This window comes from Chroicocephalus ridibundus, chromosome 12, assembly GCF_963924245.1.
Source record: "Chroicocephalus ridibundus chromosome 12, bChrRid1.1, whole genome shotgun sequence".
Lineage (NCBI taxonomy): Eukaryota > Metazoa > Chordata > Aves > Charadriiformes > Laridae > Chroicocephalus > Chroicocephalus ridibundus.
The window spans coordinates 5,090,171-5,112,846 of NC_086295.1; the positions used below are offsets into that span (position 1 = coordinate 5,090,171).

The 22,676-nt window shown below is 65.2% G+C and overlaps 2 protein-coding genes across 2 annotated transcripts; both read left to right on the forward strand.

Moving 5' to 3' along the window:
• The first annotated feature begins 1,392 nt into the window (after positions 1-1,392).
• Positions 1,393-8,885, forward strand: RSPO4 (R-spondin 4). The gene is made up of 5 exons (XM_063350331.1): positions 1,393-1,758; positions 5,164-5,352; positions 5,671-5,814; positions 5,909-6,094; positions 8,779-8,885. The coding sequence occupies exons 1-5, from the start codon at positions 1,680-1,682 to the stop codon at positions 8,850-8,852; spliced, it is 672 nt and encodes a 223-aa protein (XP_063206401.1). The 5' UTR covers positions 1,393-1,679; the 3' UTR covers positions 8,853-8,885.
• Positions 8,886-11,601: 2,716 nt separating this feature from the next.
• Positions 11,602-21,406, forward strand: ANGPT4 (angiopoietin 4). The gene is made up of 9 exons (XM_063350328.1): positions 11,602-12,225; positions 16,804-16,959; positions 17,191-17,312; positions 17,646-17,878; positions 18,524-18,639; positions 19,139-19,240; positions 19,321-19,487; positions 20,391-20,521; positions 20,608-21,406. Exons 1-9 carry the CDS (start codon positions 11,911-11,913, stop codon positions 20,766-20,768), a joined length of 1,503 nt encoding a protein of 500 aa, XP_063206398.1. The 5' UTR covers positions 11,602-11,910; the 3' UTR covers positions 20,769-21,406.
• Positions 21,407-22,676: the final 1,270 nt, after the last annotated feature.

Sequence of the window (22,676 nt, forward strand, 5' to 3'; positions counted from 1 at the left end):
GCAAGAGCAAAGCAGACAGAAACTATCCCTGGGTTGACTGGAAGCCATCAGGACTGAGGTCTGAAGCCAGACCTCACCGTGGAGCGAGCGGGATGCAGTGTGCCGGCAGAGTCACCTGAGAGCAGCTCAAGAAACGCTGGGTTTTCCCCAAAAAAGGTAGGAGCAAACTCTTGGCCCTTTTCCTTCCCTGTGCCTGACGCTGCCTGGGGTGTGGGACGAGCAGGCGGGTCAGCATCCGTGCCCAGGGTGCTTGGGGGGCATGGGGAGTATCCTCTGTGCCCAAGAAGCCCCCTCTGTGCCCTCTGTCAGGGGGAGGAGAGTGGCACAATGTGCTGGTTTGCACTTGCCGATGCCGGGGGAGGGTGTGCTGCTGGGGACAAACCATCAGGGCTGTCACCGGTGGCCAGTGGACTGGAAGCCCCGGCCAGGGACACCCCCAGCCAGGGACACCCCCAGGCTGCTCCAGGGCATGGGCGTGGGACCAGCACATGCCAGCACCGTGGGGAGCATGGAGCTCCAGCGTTCATGGAGCTCCCAGAACGGGGACCTGCAGCGCTGGCACCCATGGCTCACCCGCGGGTACCTGGCGAGTGAGGTTTCGCAGCGGAGCCCCTTTGCCTTCCTGTCCAGCACCCCCCTCCTGACCCTCTGGGCATGCCGAGAGCCACCGGGGTGCATTTTGGGGAGCACTGTATGGGGCGAGGGGTGTGGATGGCTGCGTGGGAGAGCCGTGAACCCCTCAGCTCAGCTCAGCTCAGCTTGGCTTGGCACAGTTCACCTTGGCACAGCACGGCACAGCTCAGCTTGGCACAGCGTGACACAGCTCGGCTCAGCTCAGCACAGCTCAGCTCGGCACAGCTCGGCACAGCTCGGCTCGGCTCAGCGTAGCTCCCGCAGCTTGGAGGGAAGCGAGTTACAAAGCGCTTGGAAAAATCAGAGTCAGATGCAATCCTGGGAACAGCACGGGCAGATTCGCAGCCACCGCTGGAGCTGCTGGAGACCCACCACGGCTCCCAGCCGGCCGGCCTGCCCCAGGGCTCGGTCCCGCACAGGGGCTGCCATAGCCCCCCAGCCCTGCCAGGGCTACCCGGGCTGCCGGGGCCGGGAGCAGGGGGCTGAGCCGGGGGGGGCTGGCGGAGGCAGCGTCACCGGCCTGGCTCCACCCCTCCCCCCAAATCACAGGGGGCTTCGCCGTGACCCCGGCGCTAGGATGGCAGTGGGACAGTCGGACCGCGGCGGGACAGCGGGACGGTTCCCAGCCGAGGTGGCGGCTGGAGCGCTCCGGCTGGGGGGACTCCAGCCAATTTGTTTGCGAGTCGCTTTGTTGCTGCTGGGGGATTTTTTTTTTTTTTATTATTATTATTTTGAAGAGGGGCGGTGAGGAGAGAGGAGGGGGGGGCTGGCACCGGCTATAAAGGCAGAGCTCCCCGGAGCAGTCGGCACTTCCCAGCCACCATGAGCGGTCCCCTGGCCTGACAGCCCCTGCGTCCCCAGGGCTCCCCGGCTTATGCCACCTTAAAGCTCGGCTGCGTGCCTGCGGCAGCGCCGGGGTGGGATGGTGTGAGCCCAGAGCCGCTCTCCTCCCTCCCGCCGCCCCTCGGCTGGCTCTGGCAGGAGGCGAGCCCGCCAGCCGCTTGGATGATTTGATTTCTTCCTTGCCCGAAATTACTCCTGCCCAGATGCTGTGGATAATATTCATGTTGCTGTTATTCATCAGCTCCATGGAAATGCTCACGCAGAACCGATGGAAGAAGCAAGGTATGGTGCGTGCGGCCGGCTTGTCCCGCTCAGGTACCGTGGGGACACGGGGCTGACGGCTCCTGCCTCCCCTGCCAGCACCAGAGCCACTGGGGCCGCTTGCGTGGCGCGGGCAGGAGGTGTGAAACACGGCTGATCTATGCCCGGGGCTGGAAGGAGACGGGAACCAGCATCCTCCCAACCCGGTCCCTCGGGCCCCATTGGAGACCGTCTGCGTTCCCCTCTCAGCGCATGGCACGGGGCTGGCTCGGGGTGGGTGTGTGGAGAAGGCAATGCCCGGCTCTGTGGCATTACCTGCCCAATGCCAGCCCTGCCCTCGGGGCAGGCAGGGGACAGGGGTATGTTGGCTGGCACGGGAACCAGCTTTGCAAACCCCAGAAGAGCCAGGCGCAGTGGGGATAGTGCAGAATGGGCTGATTTTCCAATATTTCCCTTCCCTGCTTAACTCATTAAGTGCAGGGGGAGTAAAACCTCCTGGAAGGATGCTCAAGAGCCGCTGCGGGCACTGTCTGTCCCCCTGCCCCGTCCTTCCCCCGAGCAGAGGCACCAGCCGAGCCACTGCCTGGGACAGGGCACAGGGCAGGGTGTGTGCCGGGGCTGTGCCGAGGTACGTGCACCCCTTCATTGGGCACCAGCTCGTGTCCCCTTGCCAGGCAGTGCTGGGCAGTGCCACCCGGCCGCGGGGGGTGGGACCACGGCTGCTGCTCAGGTCTGCACTGGAAGCAGGTCGGTTTTGGAACCCGTGTGTGATGGGGTAGGGACAGGACCTGGCAGGACCAGGGCTCTTGGGGGTCCAGGCTGGAGCCAGGGCAGCTTTCCCTGCAGCTTTTGGATGGTAAAGATGTACGGAATCAGAGGGTGCATGTGATTATGTGGGTGGCCAGGTTGGAAACAGCCTGGCACCGAGAGGGGCTTGGGGTGCCATGGGGTCAGTGCTCGGGCTGCTGGTGTTTGATGTGGAGCAGCCCCATGCTACGGGATGCACGGGGGCCTCAGGTCCTGGCAGAAGGGCCAACCATGGTGTCTGGAGGGCAGGAGCCGAGAGGGATGCTGCAGCACCCCACAGCCACCCCGCTGCCGCCGGGAGCTGCCTCCAGCCATGCTCTGCTGCTGTGGAGGGACGGTCTGGGCAGCCCAGTGCCCAGGAGCCTCCTGGTGCCTGCAGAGCCCACAGCGGCAGAACTGGGCTCGGGGAGGGCAGCGGTGGGTGATGCTGCACTGCTGTCAGCACAGCCCAAGCAGGGAGTACCCATAAGGTACCCTGTGTCCCCCCTGCCCAGTGCCCTGCTCAGCCCTGCACCCCGGCTCTGCAGTCACCGCTGGGCTGGGGGGATGTGAACACACCAGGTGTCTCTGATTTCCCCACAGTCCCACGGTTTCGGCATGAGCCACGTCCCGTCGTGCGGCACAGCCCTCTGCCGGCTCCCCGGCGGCTCCCCGGCATTGCTCCCGGCGGCAGAGGTGCGTGCCATTCCGGTAGCCCCGAGGCTCACGGGGCAGAGGAGCGGGATCCAGACAGCTGAGCCTTCCCCTGGCTCCGCACCACGGGGCTGTTTTTAAAGCCGGTGCCGGTAACGAGGCCCCGGAGCCTGTGCAGGGCTCCCCACCTCTCCTGCCCCAGCTGGGGGTTGGAGGGAAAGCGGCAAAACCAAAAAAAAAAGTCATCAAAAGAATTAGGGAAGGGAAAGAGGCTCGTAAATCCCTGGGTCTCCAGGGAAGCCGCTCCAGCTGCAGCCAGGAACACAAATGTTGTCAGCATTTGGTAAATATGTAACGGAGACCATAACAACTTAATGGATCCAAGGTGCTTCGTTAGCGTGCTCCCAGCAGACGCAGCCCTAACGAAGCCTCCCATCCGCGCTGTACCACGCTGCCGTCCAAGCCCCCGTGCCCCGCCAAGGGGACCGGGATGAGCCAGCCTGGGGTCAGCTACATGGCACCGCTGCGCCAGGGACTGGCTTGTAGCGGGGAAAGTTGTGCCAGGGACCGGCACACATGCTGCGAGGCACCGTCTGCCAGCATCTCCCCCGGCTTCCCCAGCATCGACCTCTGCTTTCCACCAGCCCCTCTGCCCCGGCCACCACACCCGTGGGGACCTTCTGCTGTCAGCTCCTGGGGGTCAGAGAGGACCAGTGCCAGGCATCGCCCCCCGGGGCTGAAACCTGTGTCCCTGCTGGGCAGCACCCAGCGCAGAGGCTCGTCTGGCTCGCCCTCGCCCACTCAGCTCCGCGGGGGGCCGGAGCTGCTCTGGGGCAGGTCCTTCCCGGTGCCTGCCAGGGCTCGGATCCGGGGGTTCCGCATCAGCCCCCACCTGTCCCAACCGCAGGCGCTGGGCTCTGTCCAGGTCAGCCGCCTCCTTAGGCCTTCGCTACATGCTAAAAAAGCATCTTAATGCTCTAAGATCTGCTGGCAGATGGAGTTCGGGCCCCGAGCATGTAGCGCGGGTGCTGCCGGCACTGTCACCGCTGCACAACACGAGCCTTTGCTCAGGAACGTTCAGGGGACCCTGCAGTGCCAGAGCCGAGCAAGGGCTTCCTGACGCAGCCGGGCACAGCAGAGGCATCGGCTGCCTGCTCCCAGGAGCTTGGTGGCCCCTTATGGAGATGCCCAGCCAGTCTGGGGGTGCAAAAAGACACCATGCGTGGTTACCCCCTCAGCTACCTGGCTCCTGAAGCACCCTGACGCTGGGAGCATCTCTTTGGGCCGCATTTCTTCTCTGGGCACAAGGAGCCGGCTCGGGGAGGAGGAGCGGTTGGCAGGGTCCTGCTGGGGGCTGAGGGGTGGTGGGGGCTGGCAACCTGTCCTTGTCCCTGGGAGCAGAGCCCGCCTTGGGGCTGGTCACCATCACACAGGTCAGAAGCACAGCAGACAGGGAGGTGACAGAGGCTCTTAAGCAACCAGACCGATCCTTGTCTCTGCTCCTCTTAGTCGTTTCCAAAATGCTCTTTGTGCCCTGACACTTAACAGGCATCAACTAATTAATCCAGGTCAGAGCGTATTTCTACCTGTTGACCAAGCCGTTGTTTAGCTCACGTTAGGATGCTTCCCACAGGATGGGCACCGCTGGCGCAGGGACAGGGATCAGGCTGGCACCCTCGGGCAGAGCTGGGTGTGGGGCAAACCCTCAGCCCTGGACCGTGGGGTGATGGAGGTGGTGATGCCTGAGCCGACTGCAGCGGGGAGTGCGGGCTCTGTGTGTCCCCGTGCTGCCAGCTGGGGGAGAGGGGGGGATTTGGGGAGCGGAGGGAGGTGGGGAGGCGTTTGCAGGGAGACAGGACAGTGCTGTGACCCCGGAGGCTCAGAGAGGGGCTGTCACAGGGATGGGACCCTCCCCGGCACCTCAGCCGTGCTGTGCACGTGTGCCGCAGCCGTGCCTCAGCCCCTGTCCTCCATTTGTCCCCGCAGCGAGCGCCGGCCTGCTGGAGAACTGCACGGGCTGCGTCCTGTGCTCGGAGGACAATGGCTGCATCACTTGCCACCACCGGCTCTTCCTGCTCATCTGGAGGGACGGCATCCGCCAGTACGGGATGTGCGTCCACACCTGTCCCCCCGGCTACTTCGGCGTGCGGGGGCTGGAGGTCAACAGATGCACAAGTACGTCCCGCACCAGCCGGGATCCGCCCAATCCTCCCAGTGCCCCCGTGTCCCCTTGACGTCCTGTGGGTCCCAGCACCCTGGGGAGGGCGACGGCTGCGTTTCTTGCAGCATCCCCGGCATCACAGAGCCAGGGGCAGCGGCGAGAGCCGGGGGCAGCCAGGCCGTGGGGCTTCCTCCCCTTTTCCCCCGCCCAGAGCTGCAGCCCAGACCCCGCAGGTTTGCAAAGGGCTTTGGGTCCCCGGTGGATTCCGGGGCTGACGGCTCCGGGCTCGCCGTATGCCAGCCCTCGGGCTGACCAGCCCTCCTTCCCGGCAGAGTGCAGGTCGCCCAGCTGCGAGAGCTGCTTCAGCAGGGACTTCTGCATGAAGTGCAAAGACAAGTTTTACTTGCACAAGGGCCAGTGCTTTCGGCAGTGCCCCCCCAGCACCGCGGCGCAGCCCGGCACCCGCGAGTGCCAAGGTAAGTGTCACCCGCACCCCATGCCCCTGGTCCCTGGGGACGTGCCCGGTGCTGCGTGGTCACTGTCCCCATTCTGCACCCCTGTCCCCTGCAGAGACGTGCGAGCCGGGGCCGTGGAGCGAGTGGAGCGCCTGCACCCACGAGGGCCGGACCTGCGGCTGCAAGTGGGGCTTGGAGACGCGGGTCCGGGAGGTGGCGGGGGCTGCCAAGGAGGAGGGGGCCGTCTGCCCCGCGCTGCTGGAGACGAGGAGGTGCCGCATGAGGAAGCACTGCCCGGGAGGTGAGCATCGCACCGCCTGCCGCCCTTCGCACCCCTCCAAAGCGAGCCCCGAGGTACACTGCGGGAGGGGGGCGGTGGCCACGGTCTGGCGGTGGCCGGCAAGCCTGGCTGTCATCTCCCAAGCATTTTGAGGCCAGTGGCTGTAACCGTGCAGTTCTGGAGAAAGCCGCCGTCTCAGGCACATGTGCTGAGCAGCTCCGGCGCTGGCACTGACTGCAGGGCTGGCGGGGACCCCCATGGGCAGCGTGCCGGGCTGGCTGCTCCTACACGGCAGCCCCTGAGACCGCCTGGGACCAGCCGTTGTCCCCTTCCACCACTGGGCTGGGACAGGCGCTGGCATGAGCCGCCGTGGTGGGATGAGGCTGCCGAGTTCCAGTTGCCGTCCTGCCGCGCTTGCGAAGGGAAAGGCACGGCCGGGGCTCTCTCCACTCCAGTTGTGAATAAGGAGGGTCGAGACCCACAGGGGAGGTTCCTGCAAAAGCCTCTGAGCTCCCAAAATACCCAGAGCACCGGTGGAGCTGGAGGGCATCACCCAGGGGGTTTCTGGTGGCCAAAGCTTTAGGAAACCCCCCAGACCAGGGTCCTCCTCCATGACTCACCTGCCCAGATGTTTGCCCCTGCTCCTGCACCTCCTCCCACAATGGCAGCACCGTGTCCTTCGGGCTTGGGGGTCCCCGGCGTGGGGCTCCCCACCACCCCTCCCAGCGCCCAGACCTGGCACAGGGTCCGACCGAGCAGGGCAGGCGCGTGGCCGGTGATGGGAACCAGGAGGCGGCTGATGTCATTTTTGGATGCAACCGGCTGGACCGAAGCTGTTCTAATAAATCTCCACTTAATAACTGGCAGAAAGGGGGATTGCATGAGATACAGATCTGTAGGGCCTGGAAGGGGATCTGAGCCGCCGGCCCCAGCGGTGCAGAGGTTTGCGGTTCGGAGCTGCAGGCTTGCTGTGTGCCATGGGACGTGCCAACCAGCACCGCCAGCGCGGCAGGGGCCAAAGGCAGTGGAGAAAAGGACTGCGAGGGAAGAGAAAAAGGATGGAGGAAGGGGGGCAATAACAGAAGATGTGCGTGCTGGGGCTGTAGCCATGGAGCCAGGAGAGTGGCTTCATCTCAGCGCCATCAATCATAAATAATGTTTTCCTGCTGACAGCAAGGAGGAGCCGATTTCCTTCCCTGCCCGGGCCCCGACTCACAGCTTCGGGGCTCCAGGTGGCATCGATTTTGGGGATGTTCCCCTCCCTGCCAGGCTGCGCCGGCTCCGGACCCGGAGAGCTGGTGACAGTTTGATGTGGCAAGTTTGGCGTGGGAGGACAGGCTGCTCCGGAGCACGGTGTCCTGCGGCGTGGTGCCGAGCGGGTGCCTGCGGCGCCGTGCCCGTGCCCAGCCCTGCCTGGCACACAGTGGGTCCCAGCAGCGGGGACTGCAGTGCCGGCACTTTGGAGGTGTCCCATCTCTCGGGGTGACCAGGAAGGCAATGACACCCCAGAAAAGCGCTTGGCCTCCCATGATACCCCAGAAAAGTGCTTGGCCTCCCTGCTCTGCCTGGGCAGCCGGGAGCCCTGAGGCCATGCTGATGGACTCAAGGAATGGTGGAGCTCCTGGAGCTCCTCTCTCCATGTCGCTATATGGGATCGGCTCCGGAGACAGGTCTTGCCCCAAGAAGGCAAAAGGGAAATCCCTTCAGTGCCCCACGAGCAGCCCCCACTGCCTGCTGCCCCGGCCAGGTGGGCAGGAGAGGGCAGCCCCTCCGTGTCTGGCAGCCTGTCCCAGCCGCCAGCTCCCAGGCCGGCTGCTCGGCGTCCCCACCGCGGCGAAGCGTGCGTCTGCCCTCGCTCCCAGGCTCCTGCCCGCCAGGCCATGCACTGGGTTATGGGATCCAGATGCTGGAGGAGGACGGCGAGTTCACTTGATGCAGCTGAGACATCCCCAGCCCGGCCGAGCCAGGGAAGGCAGCGGGACCCGACCGTGTGATGAGAGATTTGTGCCACCACTTCTGAGCCCTCCCCGGGCAGCTGGAAGGGAGAAGCATCCACGCTTGGCCGAGGCACAAAACCCCCTCACGCCGCTGTAAATCTGCCTTGTGTGTCTGCCGCGCTCTCCAGACGCTTGGTGTTCGTGCTGTGCCCTCTCCTTTGTGGGTGGCAACTGTCTGGGAGATCAGAGCCGAAAAACAGGGAAGGAAAAGAGCTGGAGCCTTCGGAAAGCATCGGCGACAACAGCGCTGGTGCACGCAGCACCGGCTGGTCGTGGTCCCCGTGCCCCTCGCGTAGGGAAGCAACACCAGAACCCCCCCCATGTCGGCCAGCTCGGGGTCAGGAGAGCACATGGTGGGTGCAGGAGGGGAAGGGGAGATGAAGCTGCCTGGTTTTGGGCATCTCTTTCGCTGCCCAGCATGGACTCCCCTTCCCGTCGGAGCCCGTGACACGGCGGGGCTTATCCTGCATCCCTGTTGGCTTTGGTGTCTCGGCACCGACTCCTCATCCGGCTGGAGGGTGCTTGGGGCGGCTCCTCGGGACACACGGAAATTTGGGTCCCAACAACCCGCCCGCTGCTGTTTGGCGTCTTGGAAGAGGGATCCCTCAGATCGGGAAGAGGGTGCTAACACCCGAGGGAGGATGCGGGATCCCGCTGCCCGGCCGCCAGGCGAGCCTTCCTTTTCTCCTCCTTCTTTTTCTCTTCCAGACAAAACCGAACCCAAAAATAAAGGCAAAAAGCGACAGAAGAAGCCGAAGACAGAACCGCACGCGGGTACCTAGCGGCACCCGGCATGGGAACCGGGGCGACACGGCGGGAGCCGGTTGGGAGCTCTCCGTGCCGCCGGCCGGCGGCACGGAGAGCTCCCAACCGGCTCCCGCCGTGCCGCCCCGGCCACGTTGCCCCTATTTTTCCATCCACAAAAAAATTGCACAATTTTCTTCTTTCCCCCCCCCACCCCCCCGCCCCGGCCCTCCCACCTCCTCCCATTTTCTTTTGAGACAATTTATGGCCTGTAAAACATTTCCTTTTCAGAAAAAAAATCTAATTTGCAGTGTCCAAAGCGATGCCCTGGGGCTCGGGGAAGGGGGTGGCTCCTTTATTTTTTCTGGGTTTTTTTCCCTCTCCCCCTCATCCCCCCCACCCCTTCCCAGCCTGCTCGGTCCTTTCCCTTGCTCCACGCCGGGTGGGATGGGGTTGATCCCGGGGTTGGACCCCCCGCCTGCCTGGGTACCGTTCCCCGGGGCTGGGAGATGCTCTGTCCCCACGGTGTCCCCATTGCACAGGGGTTTTGGGGTCCACAGCATGCCACCGAGCTGCTCCGGGTGCCGGAGAGGGTTTCTCATCCTCAGCCACCATCACGGAAGGCAGCAGGACCCCTGCTGAGGACCATATCATCGCTGACAGCAGCCTCAGCATCCCCAGTGGCACAACCAAGGGCCAAATCCTGCCGTCCTCGGGCTCAGAAGGCAACGGGTGCCCCAGGCTGGGAACGCTGCTGGGGAAAATGCCAGCCCGGTGCTCAGCATCCCCAGCAGGCACAACCTTTGGCTAAATCCTGCCGTCCTCAGGCTCACAGAAAGGCTGGAGGAGCATCTTTCCCCAGATGGATGTGGGGGCAGGAATTTGGGGTGGCTCTGGCCACATTCGGTCCAGGACAGAGGGTGCACACCCTGCAACTGCGGCTGCCGGAGCGAGTCCAGGCAGGGGATGCTGCTGCCTCCTGCATCCCTCAGCTGGGATGTGCTGGGAGCCGCCACCGCAGCCCCCTCCCAAATGTCACCTGGGGTATGACCTGGGGGCGCTGAGCCCGGCCGTGCCAGTCTATCCTGCCGAGCTGGCTGCCTGCAGAAATAAATGGTGGACGTCCAGGAGGCAGAGAGGGCTGTATCAGCATATTTTACGCGTGTTTAGCTCAAAATTGCTGCCCCAGCCACAGGCATCTCTGTATTTGGGGGTTTCCTGGGGTCAGAGCCCCCCGTCCCTGCTCCAAGCATTGGCAGGGGGAGGCCAGGTCTGTCAGCGGGGTGTCGGGGCTGCGGGGGCTACACAGACCCTTCAGGGCGAGAGCGCTGGGTGTCAGCATCGAGCCGGCCCCAGGAGCTGGCATGAAGCTGCCGCAGCAGCTCCTCCGTTTGCTTAATGTCAAATAAACGTATTAAACCTCCGGCATCTCTCTCGCCTCCTTGTTTTCCTCATTTCCACGAGGCGCTGCCGGGGAGGTACAGGGATGATGGCCGTGGCATTACCCCTGCATCGCCCGGCCCCGCCGCGGGAAACGCAGCCACCGGCATCAGACACCTCGGTCCTGCAGGCTGTGTCCCCAGCGTGGCACCCTGCCCTGGCCCCCAGGCACCAGAGGGATCTGGGGCAAGATTTTATTTTAAAATTTTCATTTAAAGCATCACCGGCACCACCCAATGCCCAGGCCAGCAGCAAGCAGCATCACCGGGACTGCTGCCCTGCGGGTATCTCGGGCTCAGCTCAGCCCCTTGGGAAGCACCGAGGGGCTCGTCCGGCCAGTTGCTGATTGAGTGGGAGCACCCGGGGGGCCCCACTCACAGCATAATCCCAGCCCGGCCGCATAATCCGGTTACTGTGAAGGCACAACCGCAGCACGCCGTCCCCATGGCGGCTCTGGCCTTTTTCTCGGGGGGCCGGGAGCGCCCCGCTCAGCAGGCAGCACAGCTCCGTGCTGCAGACGGTGATCCCGCCAGCTGCTCCAGCATCCCCAGCCATCCCAGGGCGACCGGGACAGCAGCAGGGTCCCTTCCCCAGCCCCACGGCTGTGTGAGAGCAGCCCGGCATGTGGGGACACCCGTGTGCCCCCTGTGCTGGGATAAAATCACCCTCCCCTGAGACGCGTGGGCATTCCCATGCCCAGGGAAGCCCGCTGTCCCATGCCATCCTGTCCCCACCGCTGTGATTGTCCCCTCCTGGGGGACCCAGCCTAGATCCAGCCCAGCACGTCGGCTGGCAGCCGCCGTGACCCCCAGCTGCTGGCACGCTGTTCCAAGCCCCCAGCAGACCCCCAGCCCAGCAACTGGGCACCCCGAGCCCTGTGCAGGGTCCAGCTGGGCCCTGCCAAGCTCCGCCTGGGACACAGCCCTCGTCCTGGTCCCCACGGGCTCGTCCCATGGCCGGAGCAGCCAAATCCAGGCCTGGCTCCCTCCAGCGTTATAAATAGCCGGGACGTGGGGAGGGAGTTCTGCTCCCCGGGATGGGGGTGTCCTGGGGGCGGTGGGTCGCAGCGGGTGCTGTCTGGGGGGGGACTTGCTGGGTGCTGGGGCTGGAGGGTGGGAGGGCTGGGTGCTGGCACGGTGCTGGCAGTGCTGCCGCGGCGCTGCCTGCCCTGGGAGGTGCAATGAGCTGCGCAGAGACCAGCCGGGGGGGGCTGGCGGGTGCGTGTAACCGGGGGAGGGACGGGGGATGCTTGTACGAGTGTGTGCGTGTGTGTGTGTGCGTGTGCGCGCGCGAGACATTTATAGATCACGTGTGAAACTTGATCTCCCCACAGTGGGCTAGAAGGAGAGAAAAAAGATAGAAGTATTGTTTTTAAACAGATTTTTTCCTTTGTTTTTCTTTTTCTTTTTTTTCTTTTTTTTTTTTCCCCTCTCCCCCTGCGAGGGCTGCGGCCGCCTGGCGATAAAAGGCCAGGGCGGCCAGAGCCGGCTCAGAGGGAGGAAATGCCGAAATCACAGCGTTTCGCCTCAGCGGCGAGCGCCCACTGACCCATCCCGGCAAAGAGCGGCGTCGCATCCACTCGGGAAGTGCCGGCGCGTCCCTGGCCACGGCACCCGGCTCTCACTGTCTCCCCGGCACCGTGGGGACCACCGTGCCATGCGGGTGCTCAGCCTTGGCCTCGTGGCCCTGACCTGCGCCACGACGGCGTTGTGCGCGGCCGGAGCCCAGCCCCGGGCGCTGGAGGGGGGTGGCCGCCGGCGTTACCACCGGGTGCAGCACGGCCACTGCAGCTACACCTTCGTGCTGCCCGAGGCCGACCCGCCGCCGTGCCCGCTTGCCCCTGCTGTCCCTGCCAACGCGCTGCTGCAGCGGGACTCGCCGGCCGGCACCGCGCACGCCGGCCACGGGGCCGCCCAGCGCCTGCGGCACCTCGAGAGGATCCTGGAGAACAGCACCCAGTGGCTGCTGAAGGTAGGGTGCGGGGCAGCGGGGTGGTGGGCAGCGGGGTGTTGCGGGCAGGGGTCTGCCTCCAGCACCCAAACGTGCAGCATCCCCGTACCGGCTGCCCGCTCCAGCTCCCTGCTGGCCCCCCACAGAGCTGGGTGCAGGGGGGGGTTCATGCCCCGCCAAGCAGCAGCGCTGCGGCCAGGTCAGCATCTCCCCTGCGGGTTTGCAACCTGGGATGGATCCTGGCACTGCCTCCTCAGAGGGGATGGGTGCTGTGGGTGCTGCAGCTCGTGGGTGCCACAGGTCACCGGTGCTTGCCGCTGCGGCTGCATCCCCCTGGCATCCTTGCCGCAACTCCTCGTGGTCCCAGCTGGGCTGGCTGTGCCAGGCATCTCTCGGGGCTCCGCGCTCCCCATTCCGGGTCAGGATGCAGCCCTGCTGGAAAGCTCTTGGGAATGGTTTTGGTAGGAGGCGGAGTGAGGCCACCAAAACCTCTCCAGCTCCACCGTTTTGCTGCTTATGGGACTTGCAAAAGCTTCTGGCGCTTGGTGAGGTTTTGAGTGGGACCCACAGCTCCTGGGCAGTCCCACGGCACAAAGGCGAGTGGGGGGGTGCAGGGCAGGGGGCAGTGGGGTGCTGCACCAGGAGGGCTGCGTGCCCATGGGGGTGCCCCCCACCCTGGCTCACCCCATTCCCGCCGCCCACGGCAGGAAGCAGCATTTCCTTCCCAAGGGCTCGCAAAGATGGAGCCCCCATCTGTGGTCCAGCGCAGCCGCCTGCGTCAGACCCAGGAATAGCTCCTGGCCGGCTCGTCCCGGGGGATACCTCCCTAGGGGGCCATAAACCCCGGGTGCCTTTGCTGATAAGAGGGTGACCGGCTTGTCCCCGGCCATCACTGGCCCTCCAGCTGTGCAGCATCGCCACAACAGCATCCAGGTCCTGGTGGTGTCCCCACTGGGGTCCAATGGGATCTGCGTCCCTCTGCACCCTGATTTCCCGCATGATGCCCCCAGCCGAGCAGGGACAGCAGCGCTGCGAGATGGTACGTGCCGAGCCCCAACAGCGCTTGGGGCTGGAGCTGGGGCCAAATGCTCCGCGTGGGGGTCCCAGGGGTGACCTGTGCCAGCCACGCTGCTCAGGCAGCCTCTCCTGGCCGTGGGGGATAGGGCGGGCAGCAGGGATGTGCAGGGCTGTCCCCTGTCCCCTCAGCCATCCTAGATGACAAATTCCTCAAAAGCTGGGAAAATGCTGAGCCGTGGCTCCGCTGAAAGCCAGCCCGGTGTGGTGCAGAGGGACCGGCAGAGCCAGCCACCACCTGGCTGGTGGCAGAGAATCTCCATCACTGGGTGACCTGCTGCGTCTGCTGTGCATGCACAGCCCTGGGGTCCCTGCATCCTGGGGTCCCTGTGCCCTGAGGTCCCCACGCCCTGAGTTGTCTGCCTTGGGGGTCCCTGCATCCTGGGGTCCCTGTGCCCCGGGGTCCCTGCCTTGGAGTCCCTGCATCCTGGGGTCTCCGCACCCTCGTATCCCTGTGCCCTTGGAGTCCCTGTGCTCTGGGGTCCCTGCCTTGACATTCCTGCACGCTGGGGTCCCTGTCCTGGGGTCCCTGTACCCTGAGGTCCCTGTGCCCTGGGTGCCCAGGCCAGCTCTAAGCTGCTCTCGGGGTTGAGGGCAGCTTTTGGGCATGGCCGAGCAAGGCGGGGGGCCGGGGGTCCCACCGCAGGTGCACATGGCTCTGTCCCGGAACAGGCAGCCGTGGGCAAACTGTGGCTGCACATCTGGGCAGCTGTGGGCAGCAATGCACCACACCGCAGCCCCAAGGACCACGAGGCGGTGGGGCACTGGGCATCTGGTACCCCATCCCATCCTGCAGCACGGCCCCTCTGGTGAAGGCAGCTTTTAGCTTTTCTTTTTTTTTTTTTTTTCTTTCTTTTTTTTTTCCCTGTTGTTCCTTGCCTTTCCTAATTTAACCAGAGCTGCCCAGGGAGGCTTGTTTTGGTCGGACTCCAGGCCTGAACAAACAAACCGGGGCTTGAAGGAGGCATCGGGTTCAGGGACGGATTGTAAACAACATCACATCCCCGTCTGCTCTGCCCTGGCCTGGGGAGCCCGGCCGGGTGCCAGGGGGTAGGGGCCCTGCTGGCAGGTTCCTCAGCACCCAGCAGGGCTCGCCGTGCCCCCTGGGGTGCCCCCAGCACCCACCTTCCCCCAGGGACCCAATCTGGAGCTCTGGGTTGCCCCCATGTGCAGACCCCATGGCCAGGAGAGACAGGGATATGGCAAGGACCTGGCGCATGGGGACAGATGGATTCTGCTCACCCTCCTGTTGGCTGTTCCTGTCTCAGGAGGAATTAATTTTAGTTCAAACACAGACATTTGATGGTCGGAGGGGGGTCTCAGGGCGGGATGGGGTACCCAGCTTGGCAGTGGCAGGTTGGCAGCTCTGGGGCTCCCATGGCACAGGGGCTGGTGCTGCTCATCCTGGCAGGGGTGCAGGGGTGCAGGCAGGGGGTGGGGGGCTTCCCCCCACCTTTGGCCCATGAACCCCCCCAGCCAGTGCTTGCAGGATGCTTAGAAATGCCAGGGCAGGATAGGGACAGGGACAGGGGAGGGGTGCGGCTGCAAGGAGGCAGCACAGGATCATCCAGCCATGGGCAACGGGTCCCCAGCACTGGGACAGCAGGGTGGCCAGGGTTTCTCCTGCTCCAGGGCAGCATTTTGGGGCAACCTGCAGCACCGTGGTCCCCTGCCTTGTCTCGGGGAGCAACAAGGTTTGTGGGACCCCTCCGAGAACAGGAAAGCCCGGCTCACCTCAGCACTCATGGGGTGAAGGGATGGTGACTCCAGTTTCCCTGTCCCACTTGGGTCCCCTCTGCCACCCAAGGCTGGGGACACTGTGCCCCTCTCCAGCCCCAGCTGCTCCCAGGGCGCTGCTGGGGCCGGGAGCTGGGGCTCCATCTCCGGCTGTGCTCAGCCCTCCCCGTGCCAGCCTGACCTTTTCCACGGGTATGTACTGCCCTCGGGCTCGGAGATGTGTTTATTTAAAAAAAAAAAAAAAAAAAAAAAAAAAAAAGAAGCAAGATTGAGAGGGAGAAAAGGCCTCCCCGAGCCCTGTGAAGCAACAAGATTAACGACGTGGTTAAAGGGAAACTCTCCAGCAATCACTCAGCTCAGGGAAATGTTTTCCAGACGCCGCTCTCCGACCTTTCCCCGCTTCCTCCCCGTGAGCACGTTCCTGCGAGGGAAAATCCCTGGGGAAGCGGGCTGCAGGCAACCGGGGTGCCCAGCCCTGGGACCCTCCTGCCCTCCATGGGTGCACCATATGGTGGGGTGATGGTTTCACCGCTGCCCGGTTCTGGGGAGGAGGGAACAGGGACCCGCCGCTGCCAGCGAGATTTCATCATGCGCAAACAAGTGCAGAGCCCTGCGCCCTGGCCTGCTGCCGGCCCCACTCCCGTGCTGAGCATGCCCGTACTGCTGCCTGCCCGCCATGGGGCTGAGCACCTTGGTACCACCACCTGCCCACCACGGTGCTGAGCATCCTGGTACCACCGCCTGCCCATCACGGCGCTGAGCATCCTGGTACCACTGCCTGCCCACCTTGGTACCAAGCATCCCGATGCCACTGCCTCACCACCACGGTGCTGAGCATCCCAGCACCACTGCCTGCCCATCACAGTGCTGAGCATCCTGGTACCGCTGCCTGCCCACAATGCCGCCCGGAGAGCACCACTCAGCCCCTGCCAGTCCGGCCGGGTCCACAACCCCACGAGATGCCCGAGGATGTGGGGCTCTCCCTGCACCATCTGGGAGGCCATCCTGCCATCCGGGTGCTGTGGGGACAGTGGGATCTGTGGGGTGGAAGGAGCTGGGCAGCCCCCGTCCCCTCTCGCTTCCCAGCGTGGGCGGCAGCACGGCCCCTTCCGCTCCCCGCGGCCCCTGCTGAGGGAACGTGCCCCCGACGAGGCCGTCGCCCCGGGGAGGGGCCGAATGGGAACCTCATGGCGAGGCCGCCAGAAATAGAAAAGCCTTTGGGAAAGGCGGCTCCCCCGCGGGCTGGGAAAGCGGAAGCGACAGCTCGGCGGTGTCCGCAGCCGGCTTCTTCCCAGCCCCAAGCACTTCCCTGTGGTGGGGCAGCACTAGGCGCCGGACACCCACCATCCCCAGCCGATGGTGGCCCCCCACCCTCCATGTCCCCAACCATGGGAAACCGATGGCTGGAGGCTGGCGGCTGATGCCGATGCCGGACGCTCCCTGCCCGGCTGGTCGGCACAGACTACCCCGGATGGGCAGCAGCCCCAGTTTGCCAGCAGACCTGGGCACACACAAGCCCGTGCCAGGTCCCAGCTGGCATCGCAGCCCAAGAATCTTGGCCACCGCTGCCCGAGGCGGGGGCTCCCCTGCTGCAGAGCAGCCCGCGGGCAGCTCGCTCTGTCCTCCCGATAAGCTTCAAAGGGCCCCGAGATGGGTCGTGCCATGCTGAAATGCTCCCAGGGATGCGCCTGGGGGCTGTGCCGAGCAGTGCCAGGCTCGGCTGGGGTGCTGAGGGAGGATGCAGCGAGCTCCCCGAATGACCCACCACATCCCCGCTCCCCTCCGCAGCTGGAGAGCTACATCCAGACCAGCGTGAAGCCGGAGATGGCGCAGCTGCGGCAGACCGCGGTGCAGAACCAGACAGCCACCATGCTGGAGATCGGCAGCACCCTCCTCAACCAGAGTGCTGAGCAGAGCCGCAAGCTCACCGACGTGGAGGCCCAGGTAGTGTCCCCACATGTGTCCCCACGTCCCCACCACCCCCAGGACTGTGACGGGTGACATAGCTTCTCTGTTGCTAGAAGTGAGGTGATTCCCTGCGGTGATGCATGGTTTAATGTGCTGGTGGGCAGAGGCACCAGGGTTGTGCCCCGGGCAGCCACGAGCCTGGTGACACCGAGGACACGGTGTAGCCCCGGCTGCTCACGCCAACGCTCCCCTCTGCTCCCGGGGCAGGTGCTGAACCAGACGTCGCGCATCGAGATGCAGCTGCAGGAGAACTCCCTGTCCACCACCAAGCTGGAGAAGCAGCTGCTGCTGCAGACGAACGAGATCCACAAGCTGCAGAACAGGAACAAGTAGGACCTGGGATGACCTGGGGACCCCCACAACCCCCCAGACGCTGGGGGGAGGCTGGTGTCTCCCACCCCAGGAGTGCGGATGCACTTTGAGGGGGCTTGAACCCCTCCAGGGGCTGGCTGGGGTCCCTGGGGGATCGCACAGCCCCAGTACAGCCCCTTGGGCCTTGATTGCCCCTGGCTAAGCACGTCCCAGGGTGCGATTCGGTGGGTACAGCAGGGGATGGAGACAGCTCTGGGTCTCTCTGGATGTTCCGGGACACCGCAGCCAGGGCCTGCCCGGCTGCTCGGCAAAGGTACAGCCCCCCCATCACCACCGCCTCCCCCTTTCAGCATCCTGGAGGTGCGGGTGCTGGAGATGGAGACGAAGCACCAGGCGGAGCTGGCGGGGGCCCGCTCGGAGAAGGAGAAGCTGCAGCGCCTGGTGAGCCGGCAGAGCGGCACCATCGAGGAGCTGGAGAAGTCGCTGCTGGCCGCCAGCGCCAACACCAGCCTGCTCCAGCGTCAGCAGCTCCAGCTCCTGGAGTCGGTGCAGAGCCTGGTGCGCCTCGTCTCGCAGGGCAGAGGTGAGCCGGGACCCCGCGCAGGCAGGGTGCAGGCAGCGGGATCACTCCGGGACCCCGTGCAGGCACAGTGCAGGTAGCGGGATTGCGCCGGGGCCCCTGCGCAGGCAGGGTGCAGGCAGCGGGATCTCTCCGGGACCCCGTGCAGGCAGGGTGCACGCAGCGGGATCACTCCAGGGCCCCTGCGCAGGAAGGGTGCAGGCAGCGGGATCTCTCCGGGACCCCGTGCAGGCAGGGTGCACGCAGCGGGATCACTCCAAGGCCCCCGAGCAGGCAGGGTGCAGGCAGCGGGATCGCTCCGAGCCCCCCCGAGAGGGTGCCAGGGCGCTGCGCCAGCCCCTGTGCTCAGCTCAGGCATGGGTGACTTCACCCCAAAAACGAGCCCTGCATTGCATCCGAGGAGCGGCTCCGAGTCCCCAGGGCAGGGTCTGTGACCCCATCCCCAGCCACAGCAAATCCCCAGGCTTAGGCTGGCGGCAGCTCTGGTGCATCGCAACCGCCTCACCCAGCCCCAGGGACGCGCTTTAGAAGAAAGAAAAATAATCCGTGGGCACAAAAGCATCCAAATGAGAGGGGAAGAGCAACAAAACCAGGCAGGGCTGCGGGACCGGCAGGGTTTCTGCCGTCTCACCGTCCCCTCTGCCACAGCCCCGCTGCCCGGGCAGGAGCAGCTCTTCCAGGACTGCGCCGAGGTGCGCCGGGCGGGCATCCACGCCAGCGGGGTCTACACCCTCCACATCGCCAACCTCAGCGAGCCCAAAAAGGTGAGCAGGACCCCGAGAGGGCTCCCACCGTAGCATCCCTGGGGTGCTGCCCACCCCAGTGCCACCCAGTGCACACCAGACCCATCCCACGGTGGGCATCCCCGTGGGACGGGCACATCCCAACCCCTCTTGCTGGGGCAGTGCCCCCCACCCCATGTGGCCGTGGGGGCTGAGGCGCCTTGGGGTGCAGAGGAGGCAAAGGCAGCAGTTGGCGGGTGAAGGGGCTTGCACGGCCTTGCAGATGGGGCGATAAAATTGATTTTAAAGGCACCCCTACAAGCTCACCCATGAGAACATGCCCCAGCCCCTGCCCATGGCCACGGAGGGAGGAGAGACCCCCTAGCCAGGCACTGGGAATGGCACATGCTCGCCAGCCCCCTGGCAAGCTCTAGCACCCATGCAGAGCTGCCCAGCCATGGGGGGGACGCAGCCGGCTGCCCACCCCGAGCCAGCCCTCGTCACCCCGCTCTGCAGCTCGTCCCGGCTCTCCCTGCTGCAGGCGTACTGCGACATGGAGACGGACCGAGGGGGCTGGACCGTCATCCAGCTCCGCACCAACGGCAGCCTCAGCTTCCAGAGGAACTGGAGGGAGTACAAGCAGGTCTGCACCCACCTGGGGAGCGGGGGGACCCTGGGGGCACCCAGGGCACCCCATGCTAACCCACCCCACTGCTTCCCCAGGGCTTCGGGGACGCGGCGGGCGAGTACTGGCTGGGTAACGAGGCCGTGCACCTCCTGACGAGCCAGGCACCCTACGCCCTGCGCATCGAGCTGCGGGACTGGGAGGGCGGCCAGGTCTATGCCCACTATGGGAAATTCCAACTGGGGAGCGAGCGGCAGCTTTACAGGTAGGAGAGAGGCACCGCAGGGGTGGCAACCCAGCCCTCCCCATCTCTAGCTGTCCCCGAGCCCCGCTGGCAGCGGTGGCCACGGGCAAGGGCTGGCTGCGGTGCCCCGAGGAGGCACATGGCCCCAGGGGGGTGCAGGATCACCCCGGGCTTTGCTGGGATTTCCCAGCGGGATTACATCTCGGCAGAGCTCCTCCCCAGGTGCCGGGGGACATTGCTGTGCTACCCACTCCTTCCTCTCTCCGCGGGTTCCTGAGAACCCAAAGCAGATTTTAATGCATGAAGTTGCATCAAGGCAGTGGGATTTCCCACCCCAGCCGGCAGCCGGGCACGGTGCCAGCAGGCAGCTGGGGCACTCGCGCCACAGCTTGACACTCGGGCAAATGGGGGTGACACAGCCGCAGCCAGCGGGCATTCCGGGGGGTACCAGGCATCCCCAGGCTGCTACACCCGTGTCCGGGCAGGGATGCTGGTCTCCTGCCACCGGACTTATGGGGATGGCACATGCTCCCAGGAAGCTCAGCAGGAGGAGTGGTGGGCAGTGGGGTGCCTTGGTGCTGGGCTGGAGATGGGACCAGACCCTGGAGATCACTTGCACCATACATCCCGTGCCTGCAGAGAGCCAGTCCCCGGCAAAGAGGACCAGAGGAACCTTGGGGGGGATCAACCTCCACCTTTGGGGACCCCCAGGACAGGTGCTCCAAGCTGGCAGACCCAAGTCAAGCTGGCGCTGCAGTATCTCTACCTGCATCCCTCCGTGCCAGCCCTTGCTCAGCTCATGGGCATCCCATGTTTGACACCCCCGAGTAGGGCTGCGGGGCTTTGTGAGCCCCCCTCCTGCCCGGCAGCAGCCAGCCGGCACTGATGGTGGCGGTGGCCGTGCCGTGCTGGGCCGGGCGGCAGGCTCTCGCTGCAGGACTACAGCGGCACGGCCGGGCAGCAGAGCGGCATGGCGCTGCAGGGCACCCGCTTCAGCACCCGCGACGCCGACAATGACAACTGCCTCTGCAAGTGCGCCCAGATGCTGTCGGGAGGTGAGCGAGCCGGGGGGGGACACCCGCGCAGCACCCACGGGTGCCCACCCAGGATGACACCCTCCCGCCCTGCTCCCTCCTCGCAGGTTGGTGGTTCGACGCCTGCGGCCTCTCCAACCTGAACGGCATCTACTACCCGGCCCGGCACAACATCCGCAAGCTCAACGGCATCCGCTGGCACCACTTCCAGGGGCCCAGCTACTCCCTGAAGGGCACCCGCATGCTGATACGACCCGCCAGCTTCTAGCACGCCGGCGGCCAGCGCGGCATCACAACCGGTGCCAGCCTGGCATGGAGGGAGGGGGGCAGGAGCGGGCCCGGAGAAGGGATGGCTGGGGGAGACTGAGCCCTCCCGGCTGCTGCAGGGAAGTTTTTCCCCCAGTTACTATTTTTTTTACTACTTTTTATCCCACCCTCCAAGATCCTGCAGAGAAGGGCTGCGCCTCCAACTCCTCATGTCACCTTCTTCACCCAGAGGTCCAAGACCCCCCCAGGACCACCTGCATGCCCAGCCTGGCTCCGAGTGGGGGCTTTGCCTTTTCTGTGTGGTTTAGGGCATTGCAAATCCCCCACCATCCTGCTTTCCCCGCAGGATTAGGGGAGCTGGCGGGGACGGGGGTCCCTGTGAGTGCGAGGGGCCGGTGCCATCCTTCCATCCCATCCTGCCTGGGCACGGCCATGCAGGGGGACAAGGGCTGTCCCCTCCCACGTGCAGGGACCAGGCCACCGTCCCCATGCATGGCAGCAGAGGCACTGCTCCTTGCAGGACCAGGCTGGGCATTTCCAGCCCCTGGCGGGGGGAGGCAGGTGGGAGGAGCCCGAGGGGAGTCTTTGGGGACTTTGGGGGGCCATCCCCAGGCTGGGATGGCCAGCAGCCCCATGCCGGGGGGACAGTGCTGGGAGGGGGCTGTCAGAGCCCCAGGATGGGCTGGACGGGGCTGAGGGGTTGCGGGTGGGGAGGGGGCTGTGGTTTGAGATGGGGCTGGGAGGTGGGAGGTGGTGGGAAGGGTCCTGCGGTGGGGGGTGTGTGTGTGTGGTTCAGGGGGTGTCCGAGCTGGGGCTGTGGAGGGAGGAGATGGGGGTGCAGGAGGGGAGAGTGGGGCACAGGGCTGAGACCCCTCACCCACGGTTGCATTGAGACAGCAAACCCATGCTGAGGGCACTGTTGGGAGCAGCCTGGGAAGAGCAGGGCACGGAGCAGCTGGGTCCCCAGCTGGCAGCACTGGGCTCTGTGGCCACCCCCCCTGGAGCTGCCACAGTTTGAGCCGGAGGCGCTTTTATTTTTGTATTAAGAGGTATTTATTTTCCAAGCATCGATGGGGCGGGAGCGGGTGTGGGGGTCCCTGCACTCCACCACCCCAGGGCAGGCACCCGTCCCCCCGCTTCAGCAACTGGGACAAAAGGAAGGGCAGGACAGGGCAGGACAGAAGGACACCAGACATTCCCAGGGGACCCTGAGCCCCGGGCAGCTCAGTGCACGGGTGAGCTCGCAGGACTCGCAGGGACTCACTGCCTGTCCCTGTCACCCTTCTGCAGGTGTCCCTGTCCCCCTCTAGTCTCTGTCCCCAACCCCTCAGTCCCACTGCCACGTGTGGTCCTCTGCAGCCTGGCAGCCCCACGCAGCACCCTCACCCCTGGGGGACAGGGGTGTCCCACTGGGTCCCCAGGTCACCCGTCCCATTCATACCCAAGCCCTGGGGACCGGTGACAGCGGTGGCAGCTGCCAGGGACCCACTGCCTCCATGACACCCAAGCACCCCCATGCCTCCCTCCCCAAAACACGTCCCTCACCCCAAGCAGTGGTTCATGGGGTGGGTGACAGCAGAGACCCTGCAGAGCAGAGGCGCTGGGGGACCCTCTGCTGCCACCCAATGCCAGCCCCCGCTGCAGCTCCCGGGGGACAGAGACAGTACCCCAGAGCGGGGCGAGGGACAGAGGGACAGTGGTACCCGCTGGCAGGATGCTGGCACCGGCACCGACTGCGCACGCGGCAGCGAGGGGGCTCCCGGCACCCTGCCCTCAACGCTGTCCTGAGGCATTCGCTAATTAACAGTGATTAAAGCACGTGACGTAGTTGGCACTTCCAGAAGATGTTCATTAGTGGGGCTGCGCGGAATAATTAAGAAAATGGAAAATACAGGGTGTGGGGGCCACC

Bases quoted from the DNA above. Each gene is read 5' to 3' on its own strand.
- RSPO4 (XM_063350331.1), top strand. From the start codon at position 1,680: ATGCTGTGGATAATATTCATGTTGCTGTTATTCATCAGCTCCATGGAA. The intron at 1,759-5,163 runs GTATGGTGCGTG...TTGTCCCCGCAG, and splicing joins GAACCGATGGAAGAAGCAAG to CGAGCGCCGGCCTGCTGGAG. The intron at 5,815-5,908 runs GTAAGTGTCACC...TGTCCCCTGCAG, and splicing joins CGGCACCCGCGAGTGCCAAG to AGACGTGCGAGCCGGGGCCG.
- ANGPT4 (XM_063350328.1), top strand. From the start codon at position 11,911: ATGCGGGTGCTCAGCCTTGGCCTCGTGGCCCTGACCTGCGCCACGACG. The intron at 17,879-18,523 runs GTGAGCCGGGAC...CCTCTGCCACAG, and splicing joins CCTCGTCTCGCAGGGCAGAG to CCCCGCTGCCCGGGCAGGAG. The intron at 20,522-20,607 runs GTGAGCGAGCCG...CCCTCCTCGCAG, and splicing joins CGCCCAGATGCTGTCGGGAG to GTTGGTGGTTCGACGCCTGC.